At 39.4% G+C, this 19,503-nt stretch overlaps 2 protein-coding genes and 1 long non-coding RNA gene across 5 annotated transcripts in view; 2 read left to right on the forward strand and 1 right to left on the reverse strand.

Moving 5' to 3' along the window:
• Positions 1 to 191: 191 nt before the first annotated feature.
• LOC307017218 (uncharacterized protein) lies at positions 192 to 4,100 on the reverse strand. Of its 2 annotated transcripts, none has more exons than XM_079646773.1 (5): positions 3,864 to 4,100; positions 3,684 to 3,752; positions 1,758 to 1,787; positions 1,367 to 1,567; positions 192 to 1,091 (listed from the first exon to the last, which is right to left on the reverse strand). In XM_079646773.1, the coding sequence occupies exons 2-5, from the start codon at positions 3,742 to 3,744 to the stop codon at positions 820 to 822; spliced, it is 564 nt and encodes a 187-aa protein (XP_079502899.1). In that variant the 5' UTR covers positions 3,745 to 3,752; positions 3,864 to 4,100; the 3' UTR covers positions 192 to 819. The 2 variants fall into 2 exon arrangements, with proteins under 2 accessions (XP_079502899.1, XP_079502898.1); XM_079646772.1 differs by having other exon boundaries at positions 1,758 to 1,790.
• Positions 4,101 to 9,895: 5,795 nt separating this feature from the next.
• nkain2 (sodium/potassium transporting ATPase interacting 2) overlaps positions 9,896 to 19,503 on the forward strand; it is a gene marked incomplete at its 3' end in the record, with an annotated part of 150,427 nt that continues 140,819 nt past the window's right edge. For both annotated transcript variants that reach the window (XM_079643473.1, XM_079643474.1), the window contains exon 1: positions 9,896 to 9,929. In XM_079643473.1, coding sequence (XP_079499599.1) covers positions 9,898 to 9,929 — 32 coding nt within the window. In that variant the 5' untranslated portion in view covers positions 9,896 to 9,897. The remainder of the gene's footprint in view (positions 9,930 to 19,503) is intronic.
• On the forward strand, positions 12,486 to 14,642 carry LOC307015085. The gene is made up of 2 exons (XR_013801417.1): positions 12,486 to 14,195; positions 14,291 to 14,642. It is a non-coding gene; the product is annotated as an uncharacterized lncRNA (long non-coding RNA).

Here is a 19,503-nt window from a genome sequence, read left to right on the forward strand (position 1 = left end):
TATTTGGATATATTTAATTAACACATTTGTATGCTAATATTAACATAAACATTTATAATTAAATGCAGTCAGGAAACTATTCCTTATTCAACTTGTCTTTTTATTTTTATTTAGCAGGGTTTATATTCATTTGTATCAACAAACACTAATATAAAAAGGAATATATACTTCATAAAAAACCACAGACAATATGATTGTACACCTGTGATTGCAGTTTATTAAAAGTATGTAGTTAGTTTATCATCAACACACAATGCACTCAGCAAAAGTACTTTGCGATGACGTCCTGTAAAATTCATGCATTAAAACAAAAATACCTCTTCATTGTATTGTTATTTTTGCAGTGATTGTTTAGATTCTGGCATATAGATATTATTTACTAAGCTTTGTTGCACTCTTTAATCACTTGTTTTGCATGTATGTCATAATATATAGAAAAACAACAGTAGCAATTGGAGAATTATCACACATATTTGATCACATTTTATTACAAGATATGTCTAATTGCAAGTAGCAGCTCACAAAATAGACTAAACAGTCTTTAGTTTTTAAAAATGCGAGAAAGAAAATGGCAAAACACACTACATTATGAAACTTAATAAATTCAAGAGCAGGTAAAGAGAAGAGGATTCTTTGTTTAGCTGTTTACACTCAGAAATACAGACATCATTACACCACAAATAATATCTCAACTCATTTTTACAAAGGAGGATAAAATACTGTTTTCTGCAATCGGTACAAGAGTAAAATTACAAGGCAAAACTGTCTAATCAATCAAATGTTGCCTGCTTTAATTTAGTTGTTAGTGATTCCTTACATTTAGTTGCGACTGAAACAACAGAAGAGATTGCAACCCTGGGCATTTCCACTAGTATCACTTCTTTTTGAAATGGGGAAATCTAGTAATTTATTTTTTATCTCGCAAACAGCAGCGCTATTTTCTTTACAGTTGAGTAATCCATTTTTCGTCTCGTGGAAGAAAACGTTGACTTGCAGCTTAATGTTAGCGCCGTCACGCCCTGGTTGGACAATTGGAATGAACTTGGCCTCATATGCGTGGTGCAGCAAAACCAGAATGACAGGTTTATCACCTGAGGACACAAAAAGAGAGGAGGACAAATGAGATAATCAAGGAGGAAATTTTTATATTAAAGCTCTTTATGTAAGGTTTGATGTGGAAAGCAATTCTAAGAGAAGATACATTATTATTAAATCATGTAGCTTTTTTGTTTAATCCTAAATACAAATATATACACGTATACATGTTGGTAAATTAACTTTGTTTGGACAAAATAACGATATATTCATTCAAATGTATAAGCCATTTCCATTCAGTATGAACCGGCTGAAAGAAAAGTTCCCTTACCTGTAACATCTCTCAGGGCTGACTCAACATCTGGCCCCATGCGAGAAACGATGGGGCAGAAGACAATAGTGACGTCGTAGTCGCCGCTGTTGCTTTGAACAAGATCAAACTGATCCTTAGCTTCCGTCTTCACTTTCTCCATCAGCTGATCATGTGCACCAAAGGTTGTCCCGCTAACAACAATATGGTACACCAATTCACCTGTAGGGAGGAACATGGATGTGACTATGAAACAGATTCATATACTTACATAACTTGAGAGAACATAACACATGAATAAAATAATATGTTTTGTTATGCAGTTCCAAAAAATGGGTTAGCTTAGCCTGAAGTCATGTGCATTGTGTTATATTTGAACTGCTGATTTTCTAATTATCCATCTATGACTCACCTTCCCGTACAGCCACACCCTTGGAGCGCTCTTCTAATGAGAAAAACAGAAACATCTATTAATCAGATTCATTCACACTCAAAAGTTTGTGATCTACTTCCAGTAAAGCTTGGATGGATACAGTCAGATTGCTGAGAGCATAACACTATTACTTTAATTTAACCCATAATAACCCGGGCCTATTTCTACTTTTGGGAAAATTAAGGGGAACATGATTTAGACTAAATACACCACCTAGAACACATTTCTGACCAGTAACTCCCCCTAGTGTCAAATATCTGAAATGGCTTTAATGGTAAAAAAAAAACTCTTATTTAGAACTTAATTAATGAGGATGATTTTTTGGTTTAAATTAGTTTGAACATTCTTTGAATTGAAGAATAAAGAATATATAAACTAAATATAATTGAATCAGCTAAATTAACTGAGCAGATCCTAATAATATTTGTAATTGTGACATAGTCACTCCTGGTTTACTGTGAAACTTTAGGGTTCAAGTCCCGATGTGACATCAGCGATGTTTTTCTCATTTGTTTCATATCTATTTGATCAAGAAATGTTTCCACAACAGGTTAAATGTAATAAAGGACATGTTATGTAAACATTGTAATTCTTAAAGGTCCCATGACATGGCCATTTCTACTGATCATAATTCCATTGTTGAGGTCTACTAGAATAGATTTACATTGCTCAATGTTCCAAAATGACATTGGTTTCTCATACAGCATCTCTGTATAGCATGTGTATTCACTTTCTGTCCTAAACGGCTTGTTGGAGCTCCTGCCTCCCCCTCCCGAGCCCATTGTGCTCTGATTGGTCAGCTCGCCCACTATGTTCTGATGAGTCCACCACTGTTACAGCGGAACATCAGTGATTATGTGTTACAATGGTGTTTGTTAGCAACCAGAAAATGACACCAGTAATGACAAACAGATGACAATGCTGCGTGGGGTCTGGGTGCCGTGTTGGCGGGACGTTGCGGGGCTCGCTGCTGGAGCGGACAGTGTGAGCTGGATTACTGGTGTCATTTCCTGGTTGCTGCGTGGGGTATGCGAGACAACGCAAAACTCAGCCTGAACTCAGCCTGGGCACACACACACACTCGTAGCCTGGCTGTGAGTTTGTGTGTGTGCTCAGGCTGAGTTCACGCTGAGTTTCGCTGTGTCTCGCTTTCTCAGGCTGAGTTCAGGCTGACCAATCCGCGTAGCCGTTACGTCACGTAGCCCCTTACATCACCACGACCCAGGAAGAAAAAAATGGAAAAAGGAAAATCTCCAACGAGGCGTTCTGGGACAGCATAGACATGTTTTTTCTGTGTTTTAATCGCTACAGGGTGTACTTTGAGGACTTTTGACTCTGCAGACCGTTTTCATGCATAAAAAGCTACATAACACACAAGGGGATGGGTAATAACATGATGGGACCTTTAAATGGCTTGAATTTCACCTTTAGCAACAAAAAAAGCTTTTAAAATGTAGCAAGTTCTGTCACGTGTTAGCCTGGCACATGGACATATTGGACATGTTATTATGGGAACACAAAATCACGTGACCTGGACCATGGCCCACCAGACTGTTCAGGGTGTGTCACGTAGCGATTTCAAGAGATAAAATAAAGGCAAAAGCTGTATAAGGAACTTTCCAGAACATTTAAAGGTCAAGTGACACCTGTGTCACGGTGGGTCCTTATGGGTTTTACGGTATTTTATGAAGGGTTTTTAAAAAAAGAGGCATGTTTTTCCATGGAGAACAAAAGACAGTTCTCAACAGAAATAGAAGGTTTCTGCTGTGATTCCACTCATAATTTGACCAATGGCCAGACGTCAGAGTCGATGCATTAACCTGCCTCTGAAACAACAGACTACCTGCTGTGACTACAACTGAAACCTAATCCCGTTATTTTTTTAATAGAAAAATAGTTGCTTACGTTGCCGAGCATCACCAGAATGTGGGCTTTCATTCCTTACTTCCCCTGATAAATCTGACATAACTTCACCTGCAGGGAAACAAAAAACCGACAGGCAGATTCAACACATGGACTTCAATGTATATACTGTACTAATTACGTATGTATCTTGTAAAATATTTTAATACAAACATAGCCTACCTTTAGTGCTGACAAGCTCAACTCGAAAGACGAAGAGAAGATTGTGAGAGGAAAACGAAAGTAATCTTTGATCTGATCGAAGCACACGATATGGGCTTGACTTAAATTATTTGGTAAATAATTAAAATATGTTGATATATTCTATTGTCAATCTACCTTCGTACATACAGTAGCCTATCCTCCGATAAAAGTGATCCGAAAGTGAAAGTTAAAGATACAATTGTGTACGTGCGTGGATGAGGCTTCAAACGATCATTGGACGAGTCAGCAGCGTGATTGACACATCTGAAGTTCCGCCCCCTGAAAAACATTGTTGACCTGCATTGTGCATTATGGTGATTATATATACGGTATATATAAGTGATACAATAATGATTTTGCTTGATTATGTGGTTCTAAAATTGCATTCCATTAGAGTGCTTTAGGACTTGTTTTATTTTGACTCAAAACTAAAAGTTAGGACTTGCTTTTCTGAATTTGGGACTTGAGATAAAAGACTTGACTGTCATCTGTGACTTGCAGAACAATGACCTTTACCGGCCTCTGGTTTGGATGGTGTGTTTACTGAAATTAGCTGTTTATTACTCGGTTTGTCTGTTGTGTCCAATTCTCTGCACCACTTTCTCTGCACGTTTAGGAAGCGAGTGACAGGAAGTTACTGTTTTTTCTCTGCTGTCTGCATGGGGTGTGGGAGACAGCTCCTGGTGGCTTTGCTTCATGTATGACAGTTGAATAAAAGAGAGTTGTGTACATATCTGAAAGTGTAACATAGCGCTCTCTGTGTAATGAAATGCCAAATCTGTTGGAGACAGTGACCATTTATGACTGCTTCTTCAACAGTTTAAGAGGGAGCAGGGTCGTGAGATTCAGTCTTTTGAAGCCTCGTCAGTGGCATCCATCTTTGAACAGAAATCAAATCATGTAAACAGAAGGATTAAGGTTTTATTTCTAATGAGTACAGCAGAAGTGTTAAGTATTTTCAGGCTTTTCAGCTTTAATAAATAAATAAACCATATATAGCCTAACTGGTGCTGGTTCAGTGGTATTTACTATTTATTACTTTTCACATGCAGTGACAGACATCGGCCAGAAGATGGTAATCAGATATCACAAGTGCATCTGTTTTGAATCAGAAAATGCAGAAATCTTAATAGAGTTTTTTTTTTTCAGAGGATGATTTGGCCTCCAGCCTGACTATTAGATGCCAGCTCTGCTGTGCATCAGCAGATTTTAGGGTCAGAGCCAACAGTTAATATAAGCAGATGTCTCAGTCCTACTTGCTGATCTAATTTATGGCCATCAAGATTATATCAAACATGTTCTGAGTAAGAGCCTAAAGACTTATTTAGAAGTTTCATTTTTTCCTTATTTTGAAAACATTTCACGATTAAAGCATTCAGAGAGAAATGCGAGGGTAGTGACAATCATGACAGCAACAACAATTTACAAAACAGATACAGTATATCATCAAACAAAAGACCAAAGATTGAGAGAGTCTTAATACATGTAATGTAAATAGGATGATTATAATAGTGAGTTGTAAAAAACATCCAAGTTTTCGATTAATAGTGCGTTATTTCAAACCCAGCGTACAAAGTGCTTCACACAAGGCAAATTATCAACAAAGGATAAAACCATATGACAACAGGTAAAGCCAATGCCAGTAATGCAAAAATAAAATAAAAATGTATTCAAATAAACGTTTTAACTTTATTAAATCAGGATAAGATCCTTGTTAAAAGCCTGTGTTAGGCATCAAAGACGTCAACGAATCTCGAAGTATAAACCTGGAGAACTAAAAGACAAGAACAATGCCATGAAGAGAGTTAAAATCAATTCTCAAAAACACTTGAAGCCAGATGCAGGAGGCTAAAATAATTTGGTGCTTATTTGTAGGTTATTGTTTCGAACAGGTATCAAAGTTTGATAAAATAAAATAAATGGTCTCTGTGTTACTTCAATAGATTTTTGATAGATGAAGACGATTAAAAACACAATTGAACAAGCTTTTTCTAGTAAATTATCACTTTGTTTTAATCCGCATGCACAACAGTTCAGAAAACAGTGGTTTCATCATGACAACACGTGATTTAAGTTTGTCAAGGCTCTTATTTGGTCAAATGTCCCATGACTCTCCTATAGTGACATTAACAGACATACATCCGAGAGCAGATCCACCATGTCTCCTTCCTGGATCACTCTTTGTTTGTTCGGTTGATCTCACATCCTCTGCCTGCTCCATCGTCTATTCTACTGCAAAGAGTTGATTTTGGATGCTGTAACACAAATGTCAATACAAAGGCAAATTGACAGTGGCAGAAATGTTTGTGGATGAGCTTAGAATTCGACAGTGTGATCAGAAAGTATCAGCCTTTTGTTTAGTTTGGATTAGGTCGCGATAACAGGATTATATACATTGTGAAGCCCCCTCTCGTGCACTTAAGTTACTTTACTCAGCGGCAATGAAGTGATAACAGAAGCATAGAGGGAAATAATATAGAACAGATGTGGGTGTTTGTCTGACAGTCCCAAATAGTATTTTGGGAGCACCACCTGAGAAGACAAATTGGAGACACATGTTTACCTAATAATGTTCCTTCAGGGAAGAAGCATTGAGTTGCAAGGCAGGAAAAACAACCGGAACAAGAGTAATAGAAGATATAATGGTTATTGAACCACGGATATAAGACGAGTACACTTGAGGCATTTTGTGTCATTGACTGTGTACAAATCCATTACATTTGGAAAACCTAAAATAATCAAAGATGTCTAATCAATAACACTGCCATTCTCTACAGATAAGCAATTTAGAGATAACCAAGAACGTTGCCTCTCCTTGTGTGTGCATGAGGTGTTGACCTACATGTTTCACCAGTGGAGAGGAAAAATAAGAAATCTTCATGCATTTGGTCTTTTCATATGAACAGCGGTGCGATAAGAAAAGATGAGACGCTGCAGGAGAACAGGGAACCAATGATGCTACTCAAGCTCCTTCACACCAGGAGTCTCATCTCTCCCTCATAACATGCTCAATTATTGCAAAATGTGATTTTTTTCTCTTAGAGCAACATGTTAGATTAAAAGTCAGCGCTTTGTAGACACAAATTCACACACACACACACACACTCGCTCACAGTCAGTCACAGACATTGCCCTCAGTTATTGTGCATTCATAAATCAAAAGGGTTGTGACGGGAATTAATCCGAAACGATGGTGAGTGTAAGTCACCGGATGCAAATATGACAGCTTTATTAGAAAACTAGATTGCTTGAATTTGTCTGAATTAATGTGACACTTTTTTTGATTAAATAGCAATTCCCTCACCTCGCGACGGAGCTGAGGAGGGAAGTGGATCAGTCAACAGCAGATAAACAGTGGCGGTATTTATATTATAAAGCCATATTTTTCTAATTTTCAATCTGTGATCCAAACCAATTGAGTGCATAGAGTGAATTTGAGTGCTTTGTGTGCATGTCAGCATGCTGACATGCACACAAAGACAATGCTAACATGAAAGTGTATGACGATAATATTTAGCATTAGCGTTAGCATGGGATTGCCTAAAAGCAGCAAACAAAAAGTACAGAGGCACATTCATATTATTATTTTTTTATAATATACTTTATTAATCCCTGTGGGGAAATTGTTTCTCTGCATTTGACCCATCCTAGTGTTAGGAGCAGTGTGCTGCCATTTTGAACGGCGCCCGGGGAGCAGTGTAGGGAACGGTGCCTTGCTCAGGGACACCTCGGTAGCACTTGGTCTTGAACTGCGTATTGAATTATACGTTTTTAGAAAGAGTTGACCTGATGATAGTGCTAACAGAAAAGATATAGGGACTAATAACAAAACCTAGATTTGTTTTCATAATTAAAGATCATTTTAAACATGAATTGTTGACATTTTTAACCATTTCTGAAGTTAAACATTCACAAATAGGTGATTAATGGTTGTTCGGTTTTACTCCCACCGAGAGGGCTAGACAACCGTGGCGTGACCACAACTTTAGTTTCGGATTTATGTTTATTTAACATGCTCTTCTCCACTCAAAGAAGCACATGGTATCAGCAAGTCAGCTTTTCTTCATACAAATCAATTTACAGTTAGGTTATCAACCTAAGAGAAAACACATTTACACACAAATTACATAGAGCATACACAACAAAAGTCTGTCACCAAAATCACATGTGTAAACCAAACACTAACCGGCTGCCCGTGTGCCCTGTGGCTGATCAAAACATAAGTGACAAACATTTCACTTGGCTTTTAAAGATGGCTGACGGTCCCTCATCAAAAGAGTTCCAAGGGAAACAAAATACTGGAACCAAGGTTCCCTCCCAACTGAGACCTATTTTTCATTACAACCTGCACAACTAAACACATATCTTAAAGCTTCATGATTGAAATAAATAAATAGAAAATAAATGAATAAACAACCAAAATTAACTCCACAATGGTAAAGGATGCTTTGCAATTTAAGACAATCCTTCTACTTCCACACCTGGTTGGTGAAACAGAAAACATCAAACTGTTCATTCGCTATGCCAAGAGTACTTATCATACTTTTCGTCTTTTCTGTCTCAACCTGGCTCTTTATCATGATTCTCCCATTTTCTTTTTAGTGCTCGCTCACCCTGCAGCATTCACTCCCCTATACTCTCATGAGGAGTTAAGAGAAACTCTCTTTTAACGCTTGATTGAAGCCAACAGGAGAGGGAATAACTTCAGTCATACCTGTCAGTGGAGCTTTCTCTCTTTCACAAGCCAATCCCTTCGTCCAAACGCATGTGGGTAAAAAATGGGAGGGAGCAAAATGGGGAAATATAGATATTCAAAAAGAGACATAGTATTTAATAGACAGGTTTAGGGGTTATGGGGGATAATAGGGAGTGACTCTGCTGATCTGACATGCAAGGGCGGACTGGCCATCGGGACGTTCGGGACGAATCCCGATGGGCCGGTACTGAAGTGGGCCGGTCGGACGATGTGGGCCGGCCGGTAAGGGCTCGACATTATAAATGGCCCGCTGGCCCGGAAGCAGTATTTAGACACCCCGGGCCAGCATAACGTACTTTCCACTTGCCCGCTCGGGCCACTAAAAATATTGCTTTAAAAAAAAAAATTGTCCTGTGGTATTGGTATTTTGACTAGCAATTTTGTTAAATTGTTTCATTTATTAACGCTAGAACATAGCGTTCCGTGAGTCGGTTGTCGTTGTTGGGTGAAAAGCAAACAGCTGTTCCCTTACGAAAATGAACTATAGTATTACTATAGTATACTATAAGAGTTGTATAGTATCCTATAGTAAGTTTGTAGAGTTCTATAGTATTTTTCACCAGCTATCGTATTACTATAGTCTTTTCTGTAGTGCCATTTTACTAGCTATAGTAGCCCTATAATATTTCAATAGTAATACTATGTATCTAGATCTTTGTAGTATTCCTATATTATTTTAAATAGTATAACTATAGTATAATATATAGTGTTTCTGTAGTTGTTTTTTGAACACACTGTAGACCACTCCTATAGTAATAGCATGATATTGTCATAGTGAATGCATATTATTATATAGTATTTGTAAAAGTATTACCATAGTGTTTTTTTTGGTGTTTCTGTATTAAGACTATATTATTTTAAATAGTACTACAGTAGTATAATATTTAGTGTTTCTGTAGTTGTTTTTTGAGCACACTGTAGAACACTCCTATAATAGTATGATATTGTCATAATGAATGCATATTATTACCATAGTGTTTGTAGAAGTATTACACTCCTAGAATTAATGTGTCATTTTTTTTTAACACACTTCTGTGTCAAAGGCAATTCAACACATTCAGTGTCATTTCTGAACTATTTTACACACACATGTGTGTATAGAACAAATAAAAATGCACAAAACTGGTTAAAACTGGGCTAACATTGGGCACTGTCCTGCCCAATCACGGTTGAGTTATTTCAAATGTATCATTTTTCAACTATCCAACTGTCAATCAAATGTCCCAACTGCCATTTCACCTCTGGCTGCTGTGGAGGATGGATGTCAGCGGAGGAGAGTCTAACTCTAGGTAAGTTATACAGAAACAAAACGTTTTTAACAAAGTGAGCAGATATATTGTCATAATGTGAGCAAGCTAGGGGTCTAAATACATATTTTTAAACTTAAATAAATATGTTTTGCCAATGTTGAACAGCTAACTATTGTTTGAGTTTCGCTGCCTGGATGACAATTATTTTCCTTTAGGCCGTTCTTCTTTTTTATTATATTTATTTTATCTTAATTTAATGTAGCTTACACTCTTTTCTCTGATCATTCTTCAATCGGCATTATATTGATAGCATTAGCAGCTATATGTTTAATGCTATCTAGCTACTTTGGCTAGGTTTCATTGTTCGGCCAGATGTGGCGAGAAACTGCGAGTGAGGCTGCGTTGAGTCTCTTACAGTGCAAATACGTAACTTACTCGCACTAAAGTTATTTATTAGTAGTACGTGTACACTACAGTTTACCTGTTTCTGACTAAAACATCAGCCACTACTCTATACTTGCAAATATTATATTGTGTAGAAGGGAGATTTCATATCTGCCTCTTGTCGCTAAGGCAAGGTTATGGCTAGAAAGGATCCGTCTAATGTAAATATGACGTCACGTTCTCGTTCTAACTCTCGTTGTAATCGGAGTGGCTCGGCTGTAATCGGAAAGGGTCGGGGTGGGCGGGACGCGAGAAGATCGCGGGAAGATCGAGAAGAGACGTTGTTCTAACACTCGTTGTAATCAGAGCAGTGGTAACCACTCAAAGTCCTCAAGAGATAGGAAACGACAGCAGTGTGGGACCTTATTGCGCGAAATTACTGAGCACACATACCACCTACAGCAGGGGTGGGGAACCTTTTTCCTCTCAAGGGCCATTTCAATTTTTTCAACATCCTCCGAGGGCCGTACAAATTATTTACCGCTGCTTAAAAATACTAAAATCACAGCCCATTCATTTGGCCTTTCTTTCATGCTGTGCAAAGAAAAAGCAACCTCTTAATCCAGATATCTTACCATGATTTGCGTATGCATGCACGGTTGTGGCATGACCACCAAAAAGAAATATATGGACGCAAGATATGTGCAATTTAGTTTCCTATCCATGTGAACATGATTTAAAGTGTGCGTGTGGGGGGGGGAACCTAACCTCCTCTAGGGCGGTATGGGGGCATGCTCCCCCGGGAAGATTTGTTTTTAAATGTTGAAGTTAAAACCATCAATCTTGTGCACTTTGAGAGCAACATTAAGAGATCTATGGATACATCTCTCAACACCCATATGAAACAGAACTGTAAGGAGATTTATTTTTCTTAATGGATATTTTACAAATCACTCCCCTTTCAAAGTGTATTCTTGTTTATTAATAACAACTTTTTTTTACTGTCATATAGTATTTTATACCTGTTTACTTTGTTCTCTTATTTTTTTTATAACTATAATGATCATATAAAGATGTGCCTTTACCTCAATGGTTGTAGAAAAAGCTTCTTATATTCGTTAGCATAGCTAGCTAACCAGATGCTAATAACAACAAAGTTATTGACTGTATGATCAGTATGACAGATGGACAGATCGCCACTGGGCTCACAACTAAAGACACAGCCGCGCAAAAACTGCTGCATGCTCATTATCTGAAGTGCCGGAGCCGTGCTCTCCGTCCGAACTGCACCCCTGTCAGACGAGACCATGAACGAGACATATACCACGTGATGACACTTAGGCTCGTGTTGTGTTCAAGGACGCTGATCTTGGCTAGGAAAAACAGGCTCTCGCTAGTTTAATTCTTTTGCGGTCTAGATTTATTTTTTGCGTGTATTTATAAATTACCTCGAGGGCCGTATCAAATTGTCTCGGGGGCCGGAGGTTCCCCACCCCTGACCTACAGGATGAGACGTTCATGTGTACAGTGATATCAAGACTAAATGATCTTTTGGAGGACGTAAAGCAACACACCCCACATGACAGTAGTCTTCCTCTCAACTTCACGCCCCCCAAACACAAAAGGCAGAAGAGGACCATAACACCTCTCAGTACCAGCCATCGTAGACACCCTTTTTCAGGCCGGGTGGGTCATAAAGCTGAGGTCATGAGATCCAACTACAGAGTGGACAGCTTGAACAAGATTTTAAAAGCTAAGTCCCCAGAGTCTAATGCGGGAGGAGCAGGCAGGGGTACGAAGAGGAGGATAGATGCTTTAGGTAAGAACAAAGTATATTTACTTTTGCCATTTCCTCTATATTCAAGAAAACACAGCCAATCATCCATTCCAATCCTATGTGACATGGCACAGTTCATTTCACTCCAATAGAACTTGGTATAAAAGAGACCATTAGTCTTCTCATTGTGCTTATTGCTGTGGATAGGTGTTAACTATTGTTGTTGTATTGTATCATATCAAAAGTTGTTTTCATCCAAGGCACCACCGCCAGGTGAATGTTGGAAGCTTGGAGATGAATGGAGCTGTAAAGAGGTGGTAAGTAAAACAACGTTTTTAATCCATTGCATGTGATTGATGTAGTTATAAAAAGTATATCATAAGCTGTCATTACAGTTTAAATATCTAACAGCAAAAGGAGGAGAGTCTGAGGAGAAGAGGAGAACAGAGGAGAGGAGACAGCAAAAGGAGGAGAGTATGAGGAGAGGAGAACAGGAGAGGAGAGGATACAGCAAAAGGAGGATAGTCTGAGGAGAAGATGAGGAGAGGAGAACAGAGGAAACAGGGAAAGCAGAGTAAAGAGCAGAGTTGAAAGAGAAGTTGAAAGCAGAGCAAACAGTAGTAGAGCAAATGTAAAAGTAACTTTGAAAAGTATCAGCAAGAAGATCAGAGTTGCATAATGTTATTTTGTTTTATTCGTTACTGTTATATTAATGTTGTATGTTAATTTTTGTACATAGGATAATAAAGATGATCTTAACCTTGAACTCGATTCATGACCTCATTTCATTATTAAAACCTTAATATCAAATTACAGACTGGATTCAAATTAGGATCTCCAAATGTGTTGATGTAATGTTTGTGATAAACTGAAGGATAAAGTGTTCCTTTATGTGTTGAGAAAATTCCCCTCCCTCTTAAGCCAAGTAAGGTGTTTAAAAAGCCTCTCGGATCAGCTGGAAAATGCATCATCACAAAGCTGAAAACAGCTGTTTCACTTTACTTTTGAAAGATACGACAGAGACAAAGCTACACATATATGATGATATTATAGAATATGATGCATTGCTGCAGATTAAACTACCCAACGGGATGTAAAAGAGGTAAACACTTCTACAGCAGTAACATGCAACATACATTTTATTGCACCAGGAGCTATCTTAGGACTTTTACTGCAACAACGTTGACTTGCCTGTGAATACAAAATAAACCATAGTGTTGCTGATCTACAGTGTTGTCATTCTTCTTTCAACAGCAAGACCGCTAACAAGTATTTACATACTTAATAGTTTAGTTTCTCGCCATCCCAAACGTAAACATTCAGCCACGTGACTGCGCTTCCGAGCCGCTCCGATTACAACCGAGCCGCTCCGATTACAACGAGAGTTAGAACGAGAACGTGACGTCATATTTACATTAGACGGATCCTTTCTAGCCATAACCCTAAGGCAACTGTATGTGAGACGCAGCGTCACGCACGGTAGTTAGGCCTTCCCGATTTGATTGGTCGGACGGGAAGGGCCGGCGGGCTTTCCTTTCACACATTAATTTAGAGGGGCGCTGTTTCAGTCTTTGTAAAATACTCACTGACAACAGCGGAGAGATGTTTTTAAATACAAATAAAAAATATAAAGAAATACCCAGCCTCGAGGAGAAAACGCCACTGGAGGCTGAGCAGAATCTCCCCTGTGCTTCTCTAGAAGTTGTCTTTATGGGTGAAGTTAATTAACTTAAAATGACCATACTGCTTATAATTTATATAAGGTGTGTATTAATGGGTTTAACTAGAAGATGATAGATGATGGCATTTAATTTAATCTGGCATAATATGATTAGTCAACATCAGGATGCATTTGTCTTTTTCTTATAATTATAGGAAGCGGGAATGAGCTGCAGGAATCTGTTAAAGTCCTAGCAAAAAGTAAATTAAAAGAAAAATCTACAGTGTCCAAAGCACAAACCATCTCCTGGAAGTAACAGGTGAATTTGGATTTGTCCTTGATAGGTTTTTAAAATACAACACAGACTTCGAGGAGTTTATAGATGTAGATAGAAGTGAGAATCAGTAACTTTGACAGATTCCAAGTACACTTTTCTGAAGCACCGGATCTTCAGCCTGTCCTAAGAGAAGTCTGTCAAACTCAGGTATACATGTACCATGCTTGTTAAATTGTGTTTTAAAAAATCACACAGGCCAGAACTTTACTTTGTGCTGTGCTTGCTCTTATTGTTTTGTTCAGCCAAGAACCAGTTCTTCTGAATGGCCTAACTGATCTACTTAAGAAGAAAATTCCAGAAGTATTTGATGAACTGCAAAATGACATTCTTACCGAGAAGACCAGCCTCAAACTTGTCAGAGTTTGCATCTCTGACTTGGTAGAGAGGCATGGGTTGTAAGTATATGAATGTGAAATGTGTTTATACTGTATATAGGGGTTGGGACACTTTTTCCCTTAATTTCATTGCCCAACCATTTCTGTTTCAGGCCTGAAATTGTTCTTGTAATTTTTTTACATTTAACTTATTCGTATTCATATTCTGTGAACAATGTATTTTATTTTGTTAATAAAGTCCCTATCTTTCAAATTGAAACTGCTCTGCCTGCTAACTTTTATTTGTTGATACCATACTTACTCTAGGGATGAATACATCATTATTAAAGCTAATTAAGTATAGATTCACTATAAGATCACCATAGCCAACTCTATAGTATTACTATAGTAATGTTCTGTCGTGTGTTCCAAAAAACCATAGAAATAATATAGAAAGCACTATAGTGATACTACATAAAACTCAGTAGTATAGCTATAGTATTTTCCTATAGTGGCCGAAAAACCATAGAAATACTACAGGAAACACTATAGTATAACTGTAACTTCACTAAGATCACCATAGCCAACTCTATAGTATTACTAAAGTAATTCTCTATAGTGTGTCCCAAAACACCATAGAAATACTATAGCAGTTTTTTGTGGTATTTCTATAGTAATTCTTAATAGTAATACTATAGTGTTTTTTCGTAAGGGTTTGCTGCGGAGCGCAGCGCGAGCAGGCTCCCGTGAACGGGAGCGCGCTCCTTCACTACAGACTATCGCGCCACCTAACCATTCGCCAACACTTTTTTAATACCAGCGGTAACCGGCCAAACAATCCCAGTAGGGCCTGGCTCATTTTGTGGCATCTGCAGGCAGTGGCAAGTACATCCGGCATCTGCCACAGAGGCCGCTACTCCGTGGTATCTGGCAAGTATATGCCACAGATGTGGTATCTGTGGCAAGTATATGCCACAGATGCCACAACTTGCCGTGGCAAGTATATGCCACAACTTATATATGCCACAACTTGCCGTGGCAAGTATATGCCACAACTTGCCGTGGCAAGTAAATGCCACAAGTTAAGAGTTAAGAGAAGGTTTACGGTAGCTGCCACTCGCCTTCCGTGGCAAATGCTGATATTTAAACCCGTATTTATCGCGTAAAATTTCGCTGTTTTGGCATGACTTTATCGGACTGATCTGTACACAAGACTGATGATCTGTTACTGATGGTCCGATCTCTATTTTTCCAAAAGATTAAACATTATATGTTCTATAGATTTTACTTGGAGAACGTGGTTTGTTAAAATAAATAAACGTGCTATTTTTATGATAATACTCAAGATATATTATTATAAAACATCATCCTTAAAATTCTTTTTTTAAATGTATTTTTAAATGTTCTAAATTTGAAAAAACTAGATAAAAATAAACTAAAGTTAAAATCTTGTTTTTCATGCCCCAAGAGCAATAAAAACACCTGGTAAAAAAATCCTGAGTGAGGCTTTCATAATTCATGCATGAAAGGGTTAAGAAAGACAAATATATGTTTCTATTGGTTTTAGTAAGATGGTTTATTATAGTGTATTCTTACATATTCAGTAGGCTATATTGTTTATTCTTTAGATACTCTGTAGATACATATATACTAATAATGTGTAAATTATTTCCTGTTTCTTTTTATTATTATTTTATGTTTCCTATCCCTTATCACTGCTGTAACACAAAGATTTCAACATTTTAGATAAATAAAGTAAATACAACGTATCATATCAAAATCTGTTTATGTTAATTAGCAACACAATGATTTGATATTTGCATGCATGACATATAACCTTTTTACTGATGCACAAAAAAAGTTTTAACAAGGGTGTAATTATATTACATTGTAACCCTCTTTCCTCAACATATTAAATCAACTTTATACGGTTAAATGAGGATTGCTTGGAGTATCATGCTTAAGAGAACATTCTTCATGTTTATTTAAGTATTTATCATTCTCATGGTGCTGCCCTAAGTCTGTAGCCAAGTCTAATAACACCATTGTACACGTTGCTGTGTCAATACAGATATTTATTTTTTAATTATTTGTCTTTACTAGTAACAATACACCTGGTTATCGTAGCAAGCAGTGGAAACTCCCCTCAAGAAGCGACAATTGCCAAGGGCTTGCATTGCAACGCTCACTTGCCAATATTTTTTTTTTATTACAATATAGGCCTATGTTTAGCCTACTGTCACACTGTCAGTGTGCTTCCAGACTCGGTGAGGACACTATCGATACTGACTCAGCAATCACTGTAAGTTATATTCTTGTTTAAATAGACTTCTCTGTTTCATTTATTCTACTCTGTATAATTGTTCTGTAGTTATTGTAGCTAAAACGGCGATTTCTGAGAGATTTTAAAATCTCAGATCTGCTCAACTCCAGGCGTAACTCAGGTCTCAGTGAGTCACGCCCCTCAAGTGTGCATTACAATAGGTAGGAAGACTCTGCTGTCGCCCATCAGCAGAAAATAGTTAACTAATTACAGGGGCGTGCCCCCAAAGCTGTGAGAACTGAGCAATCAGGTATCCATCTTAGGTTGCGTTTTCCTGCAGCGTCAGCCAGACGAAGACTGACAAAGACATTAAGAGTCCTGTGGGAGTCACGTGGGAGGCAAAGAGGAGGCAAATCGTACTCTGATTACGCCAAGTATCGCTGGTGTTATTTAGTTTTATTCAATTCTCTTGGGTTCTCTAGCCCCTCATGCTATAATCATGTGTATTTTCTGCATTCCTGTTCATGTGTCTTCTCGCAATTATCACTGGCCCCGTGTTTCTCCTAATCGATCTCACCGGCCTGCTCTCGTCTATCCCACATGCTCCACTGAGATCCAACATCTCGTTTCAGGGGGCCTGTGGAACTGCCAGTCAGCTGTCCCTAAGGCTGACTTCATCTCTGGCTACGCTTCCCTGCAGTCTCTGGATTTCCTTGCTCTCACGGAGACCTGGATCACTCCATCCAACACATCCACCCCAGCAGCTCTCTCCACAGCATATTCCTTCTCCCATACACCCAGACCCTCTGGCAGAGGAGGTGGCACTGGTCTCCTGCTCTCTCCCAAATGGAGCTTTTCCCTCTTCAAGCTACCTAATTTCACTCCTTCCACCTTTGAATTCCATGCCGTCACAGTAACCCATCCTATACAATTAACCATTGTTGTTCTCTACCGTCCACCAGGCGCCTTGGGGGACTTCTTGGAGGAGTTAGATAATCTCCTCTCACACATCCCTGAAACTGGCCCTCCCGCTGTACTTCTCGGAGATTTCAACCTCCAGACAGGGAAGATATCTGAACTAACATCTCTGTTAACCACCTTTGCTTTCTCACTGTCTCCATCCCCACCAACTCATAAAGCTGGCAATGTCCTTGATCTCATATTCTCAAGGAACTGCTCTACTTCTAACCTCTCTGTAAACCCGCTCCACACATCCGATCACTTCTTCATTTCATTCTCTCTACCCCTTTCCAAACATAACAACCTAATCTCTTCTAACTCTGCTCCTGTCCGCCGTAACCTCCGTTCCCTCTCCCCCTCTACCTTTGCCTCATCGGTGCTCTCAGCCCTCCCTTCCTCTGACTCGTTCCAACTCCTGCCTCCAAACACTGCTGCAAAAACTCTCCTCTCGACTCTCTCATCCTCTCTGGACTTTCTCTGTCCTCTCACATCGCGGCCGGCTCGTCAGTCCCCTCCTGCTCCCTGGCTAAATGATGCACTGCGTGCTAATAGAACCATCCTTCGGGCAGCAGAGCGGAAATGGTGGAAATCCAAACACCATGACGACCTCCTAACCTATCAGGCTCTCCTCTCCTCTTTCTCTGCTTCCATCTCTCAGGCAAAAAGCACTTTCTTTCAAGATAAGATCCAATCTTCCTATTCCAATCCCAAAAAACTATTTTCTATCTTCTCCACCCTCTTGGACCCCCCCAAAGCACCTCCCCCCTCCTCCCTTCTGTCAAGCGACTTTGTTAACCATTTTGAAAAAAAGGTTGATGATATTCGCTCTTCTTTTTCTGACTCACCTTTACTCACCGCTGGGTCACCAGACCCTCCCTTCACCCACACACTGACCTCCTTCACCTCTGGGTCACCAGACCCTCCCTTCACCCACACACTGACCTCCTTCTCCCCTCTCTCTCCAAGTGAGGTTCTTACCCTCGTTACCTCTGCCCGTCCTACCACCTGTTCTCTGGACCCTATCCCCTCAAACCTCCTTCAGACTATCGCTCCTGATATTCTACCATTTCTCACCCATTTCATCAACACTTCTCTAACTTCTGGTCACTTTCCAAACAGTCTCAAGGAGGCAAGAGTAAACCCTCTCCTTAAGAAACCCACTCTCAACCCGTCTGATGTTATTAACTACAGGCCCGTCTCTCTCCTCCCGTTCCTGTCTAAAACACTTGAACGCGCTGTCTTTAAACAACTCTCCTCTTATCTCCATCAGAACAACCTTCTGGATCCGCACCAGTCTGGTTTCAAGGCAGGTCACTCAACAGAAACTGCTCTCCTTGCTGTCTCTGACAAACTGCACACTGCTAAAGCAGCCTCCCTCTCCTCTGTCATCATCCTTCTGGACCTGTCTGCTGCATTCGACACGGTGAACCATCGGATCCTCCTTCGCACTGTCCAAGAACTTGGAGTTTCAGGCACTGCACTTTCCCTCCTCACCTCATACCTCAACGACCGCACCTACAGGGTTACTTGGAGAGGGTCCGAGTCCGACCCTTGTCAATTAACTACAGGGGTCCCTCAGGGCTCGGTTCTTGGTCCCCTCCTCTTCTCCCTGTACACAAACTCGCTTGGGTCTGTCATTAGCCCGCATGGTTTTTCATACCACTGCTACGCTGACGACACCCAACTAATTCTGTCCTTTCCCCGCTCAGAGACCCAGGTCGTCGCACGCATCTCTGCTTGCCTAGCAGACATCTCTCGGTGGATGTCTGCTCATCACCTCAAGCTCAACCTTGACAAGACTGAACTGCTCTTCCTTCCGGGAAAAGATTGTCCCACTCTTGACCTAACAATCAACATCGGCACCTCTGTTGTTTCCCCGACTCAGACTGCAAGGAATCTGGGTGTGGTCCTAGATAAC

Source organism: Notothenia rossii (genome assembly GCF_949606895.1).
Source record: "Notothenia rossii genome assembly, chromosome: 8".
Taxonomy (NCBI): Eukaryota; Metazoa; Chordata; class Actinopteri; order Perciformes; family Nototheniidae; genus Notothenia; species Notothenia rossii.